The sequence below is a fragment of the Eretmochelys imbricata genome, unplaced genomic scaffold (genome assembly GCF_965152235.1).
Source record: "Eretmochelys imbricata isolate rEreImb1 unplaced genomic scaffold, rEreImb1.hap1 Scaffold_34, whole genome shotgun sequence".
Lineage (NCBI taxonomy): Eukaryota > Metazoa > Chordata > Testudines > Cheloniidae > Eretmochelys > Eretmochelys imbricata.
In genome coordinates, this window is record NW_027554346.1 from 216762 (window position 1) to 221659 (window position 4898).

At 72.6% G+C, this 4898-nt stretch overlaps 1 protein-coding gene across 1 annotated transcript; it reads left to right on the forward strand.

Annotated features, from left to right (window-relative positions):
* Positions 1 to 972: 972 nt before the first annotated feature.
* Positions 973 to 4268, forward strand: LOC144258688 (programmed cell death 1 ligand 1-like). The gene is made up of 3 exons (XM_077806881.1): positions 973 to 1235; positions 1580 to 1912; positions 3693 to 4268. The coding sequence occupies exons 1-3, from the start codon at positions 1181 to 1183 to the stop codon at positions 3857 to 3859; spliced, it is 555 nt and encodes a 184-aa protein (XP_077663007.1). The 5' UTR covers positions 973 to 1180; the 3' UTR covers positions 3860 to 4268.
* The last annotated feature ends 630 nt before the right edge of the window (positions 4269 to 4898 follow it).

A 4898-nucleotide genomic window follows, 5' to 3' on the forward strand; every position in this document is an offset into this window, starting at 1 on the left:
GCACAGACCCGCCCGGCCTGGACAGTCGGGGGGAGCTGACAGACACTGCCCCAGACGGGGACTCGGCAGCCAGTGCAGGGGGCAGGGCTGACAGAGACCCAGGCTGGTGGGGGGGCAGGGCGGACACAGATCCAGGTGGGGGGGGCAGGGCTGACAGAGACCCAGGCTGCGGGGGGGGGCAGGGCGGACACAGATCCAGGTGGGGGGGCAGGGCTGACAGAGACCCAGGCTGGGGGGGGGTGGCAGGGTGGACACAGATCCAGGTGGGGGGGCAGGGTGGACACAGATCCAGGTGGGGGGGGCAGGGCTGACAGAGACCCAGGCTGGGGGCGGGCAGGGCGGACACAGATCCAGGTGGGGGGGCAGGGCTGACAGAGACCCAGGCTGGTGGGGGGGCAGGGCGGACACAGATCCAGGTGGGGGGGGGGGCAGGGCTGACAGAGACCCAGGCTGGGGGAGGGGCAGGGCGGACACAGATCCAGGTGGGGGGGGGGCAGGGCAGACACAGATCCAGGTGGGGGGGCGGGGGGGGCAGGGCGGACACAGATCCAGGTGGGGGGGCAGGGTGGACACAGATCCAGGTGGGGGGGCAGGGCTGACAGAGACCCAGGCTGGGGGGGGGCAGGGCGGACACAGATCCAGGTGGGGGGGCAGGGTGGACACAGATCCAGGTGGGGGGGCAGGGCTGACAGAGACCCAGGCTGGGGGGGGGGCCGGGCGGACCCAGATCCAGGTGGAGGGGCAGGGCTGACAGAGACCCAGGCTGGGGGGGGGGCAGGGCGGACACAGATCCAGGTGGGGGGGGCAGGGCGGACCCAGATCCAGGTGGAGGGGCAGGGCTGACAGAGACCCAGGCTGGGGGGGGGCAGGGCGGACACAGATCCAGGTGGGGGGGGCAGGGCAGACCCAGATCCAGGTGGAGGGGCAGGGCTGACAGAGACCCCAGACTCTCTGGGGGTATCAGCACAGACCCAAGCCGGGTGCCGTGGGGCACGTGTCAGCGAACGATCAACACAAGCCTTATCTCCGGGGTCCAGCCGCGGCTGGGCCGCGTCTCCCGCCCACCACAGAGCCGTTGGCTGCTGCCCCCGATAACGCTGCCCCGGCCGAGCTGGGGCCCGGGGGCTGCCAGTCGGAGCCAGACGCCCTGCGGAGCAGACACGGACCGCCCAGTGTCGCGATGAGCCGCTCCCCGCTGACCCTCCTCCTCGTCCTCGGCCTCCTCGGGGGCTGCGGTGAGTGGCTGGGAGCCCGCCCTGGACACGGGGAGCCCCGAGGGGTAACAGGTCCCCCAGCTGCAGGGCAGAGCCTCCTGGGCAGGGCGGGGAGGGCTCCATCGGGGGGCCTGGGGGACCCCCGTCGCCAGCCCCCGCTGGCTGGGCCGGGAGCTGGAGGGAGCAGGGCAGAGACAAACACCCCCCCGCCCCCCCTTCTGTCCCTGCCGCGGGTACCCCACGGCTTTACCAGGGCCCCTGCTCCCCGGCTGAGCGGCTCTCAGCGTCCCCCCCAGACCAAGCCAGCCGCCGGGTCACCCCCTCCCGGGCCGCTGACCCTCCCCCGCTGTCTGTGCCCGGTGCAGCCGGCAAGCTGGCGGTGGAGACGGACGCCTCCCCGGTGCGAGCCAAGGTGGGGGACGACGTGGTGCTGAAGTGTCAGTTCTCCGTGGCGCGGCCCCCCGTGGACCTGAGCCAGCTGGTGGTGCAGTGGTTCCACCGGGGCGGGCAGCTGGTGGAGTTCGACACCGTGGTGAGCGGGAGCCGGCCGGGCGCCAACCTGAGCGTGGAGGGGCTGCGGAGGGGCAACGCCGCGCTCTACCTGAGCCAGGTGACCCCGGAGAGCGCCGGCAACTACCGCTGCTACGTCACCTACGCGCCCGACGTGCGCATCAAACAGGTCGTCCTCCACGTCGAGGGTAAGGCGGCCGGCCCGCCGGGGCCTGCTATGGGTCCCGCCGTGGGCCCTGCCGGGGTCATGCCACGGGGCCTGCTATGGGTCCCGCCATGGGCCCTGCCGGGGTCATGCCACGGGGCCTGCTATGAGTCCCGCCGTGGGCCCTGCCGGGGTCATGCCACGGGGCCTGCTATGGGTCCCGCCGTGGGCCCTGCCGGGGTCATGCCATGGGGCCTGCTATGGGTCCCGCCATGGGCCCTGCCGGGGTCATGCCACGGGGCCTGCTATGGGTCCCGCCATGGGCCCTGCCGGGGTCATGCCACGGGGCCTGCTATGAGTCCCGCCGTGGGCCCTGCCGGGGTCATGCCACGGGGCCTGCTATGGGTCCCGCCATGGGCCCTGCCGGGGTCATGCCACGGGGCCTGCTATGGGTCCCGCCGTGGGCCCTGCCGGGGTCATGCCACGGGGCCTGCTATGGGTCCCGCCGTGGGCCCTGCCGGGGTCATGCCACGGGGCCTGCTATGAGTCCCGCCGTGGGCCCTGCCGGGGTCATGCCACGGGGCCTGCTATGAGTCCCGCCGTGGGCCCTGCCGGGGTCATGCCACGGGGCCTGCTATGGGTCCCGCCATGGGCCCTGCCGGGGTCATGCCACGGGACCTGCTATGGGTCCCGCCGTGGGCCCTGCCGGGGTCATGCCACGGGGCCTGCTATGGGTCCCGCCATGGGCCCTGCCGGGGTCATGCCACGGGGCCTGCTATGAGTCCCGCCGTGGGCCCTGCCGGGGTCATGCCACGGGGCCTGCTATGGGTCCCGCCGTGGGCCCTGCCGGGGTCATGCCATGGGGCCTGCTATGGGTCCCGCCGTGGGCCCTGCCGGGGTCATGCCATGGGGCCTGCTATGGGTCCCGCCGTGGTCCCTGCCGGGGTCATGCCACGGGGCCTGCTATGGGGCCTGCCTTGGGCCCTGCCGGGGTCATGCCACGGGGCCTGCCTTGGGGCCTGCCTTGGGCCCTGCCGGGGTCATGCCACGGGTCCTGCTATGGGTCCCGCCGTGGGCCCTGCCGGGGTCATGCCACGGGGCCTGCTATGGGGCCTGCCTTGGGCCCTGCCGGGGTCATGCCACGGGGCCTGCCTTGGGGCCTGCCTTGGGCCCTGCCGGGGTCATGCCACGGGTCCTGCTATGGGTCCCGCCGTGGGCCCTGCCGGGGTCATGCCACGGGTCCTGCCTTGGGCCCTGCCGGGGTCATGCCACGGGTCCTGCCTTGGGGCCTGCCTTGGGCCCTGCCGGGGTCATGCCATGGGGCCTGCCTCGGGCCCTGCCGGGGTCATGCCACGGGGCCTGCTATGGGGCCTGCCTTGGGCCCTGCCGGGGTCATGCCACGGGGCCTGCTATGAGTCCCGCCGTGGGCCCTGCCGGGGTCATGCCATGGGGCCTGCCTTGGGGCCTGCCTTGGGTCGTGCTATGGGCCATGCATGGGGCCCTGCCCTGGGGCCCTGCCCTGGGGTCCTGCCACAGGCTGGCCAACACTCCCCTTGCTCTCCAGAGAGCTGGGAACTCCCACCCACAGCCCCGCTCCCACCCCATTCCCGCCCGCCCCCGACAGAGCTCCTGCCCCCTGCCCACAGCGCCCCCTGCTGGGAGACGACGGGCGTAGGTGGGACCTGCCCCCCCAGCGCCCCCTGCTGGCCGAGGCGGGGGCTGCAGCAGCTGCAGTTGCTGGCCCGCTGATGGAGGCGGCTGGGGCCGCCGGGGCAGACGTGCGCCGGTCGTGGTGACGGGTGTCCCCGGTTTGTGCCCCGCAGACCCCTCGAAGCCGCCCGCGGAGGAGCCGGAGGCCGTGGCCCCTCAAGCCTGCGCCCCCGACCCTGACCCCCTGGTGCTGAAGAAGCTGGACCAGGTGCTGAGCATCCTGCAGCAGATCAGCCGCAAGCTGGGAGCGGCGGGTGCCGGGGCTGGGGGGGACGCCTGAGCCCAGCCCCGACTCCAGGGGACACCCAGGCTGCATGGGGATGATCTCGGCGCTGTGGGGGCATCTATGGGGCCAGCTGCAGGGGGGGGAATGGAGAGAGCAGCAGGGGAGGCATCGTGGAGGGAAAGAGCCAGGGAGCTGCTGGGACAGGATCGGGGCCGGGGGGGCAGAGGGAGTAGAGGCTACACATTGGGCGAGGGGGAGAGGGCTTTGCTTGGTGCTGCATGTGGGGGGATGTAGCAGGAGGCTGTGCACTGGGGGGGATGCTGTGCGGGAGCTGTGCATTGGGGGGGATGGTGTGGGGGGCTATGCATTGGGGGAAAGGGGGTTCAGCTTTAGGGTGGTCCCATTGGGCTGCACCGGGATGCAGGTTGTGAGCTGTTGTCTGAATAAAGCCGGTGGTGATGCACGGTCCGTGTCCTCATCCGTGATGTGGGAGTCGGGGGGTGAACCCCGCCGCTGAGCCTCCATCCCAGCCCCACACTCTCTGTGTCTGGGGCAGTGGGACAGGCCCCCCAGAAGGGGAACGGGGGCTGCCCCATCCCAGGGGGTACAGGGTCCGGCCCCTCTCCCTGATGGGACGCTGCCCTGGAGGGAGGAGAGGGTGTCCCGTGTCCAGGGCATTGACTGAGGCCTGGCTGGGCTCGGCCAGCGCTGCCCCCGGGAAGGGGCGACTATAATCCGAGGGGAGCGGAGCCCAGAGCCGGGTGGGGGGTGAACCACCCCCAGGCTGGGGTCCCCACGCTGACACAGAGCAGGCCTGGGGCAGGGAACCGCCCCCCATGCCTGGCTGGGATAGTCCGACACGAGTGCCGCGGGAAGGGGACACGGGTGTCCTGGGGGTACTTGGGTCCTGGCTCCACGAGGCCACCGGCTGCCCCAGGATAAAAACAATCCAGGCAGATTGCACCGGCGTGCCTGGGGGGACGGGACGGGACGTCCCAGCCAATCAGGGGGCTGCTGGCCACGTTCGGGGCTTATCGGGGCCCTGCCCCACGCACGCACCCGCAGAGATGTTCTGCGTGGGGCCGTGCTGGCC

What these genes read in the sequence shown, in the direction of transcription:
- LOC144258688 (XM_077806881.1), top strand. Translation starts at nt 1,181, where the DNA reads ATGAGCCGCTCCCCGCTGACCCTCCTCCTCGTCCTCGGCCTCCTCGGG. An exon ending in CGGCCTCCTCGGGGGCTGCG is followed by an intron (nt 1,236 to 1,579) that starts GTGAGTGGCTGG and finishes TGCCCGGTGCAG; the next exon opens with CCGGCAAGCTGGCGGTGGAG. An exon ending in GGTCGTCCTCCACGTCGAGG is followed by an intron (nt 1,913 to 3,692) that starts GTAAGGCGGCCG and finishes TGTGCCCCGCAG; the next exon opens with ACCCCTCGAAGCCGCCCGCG.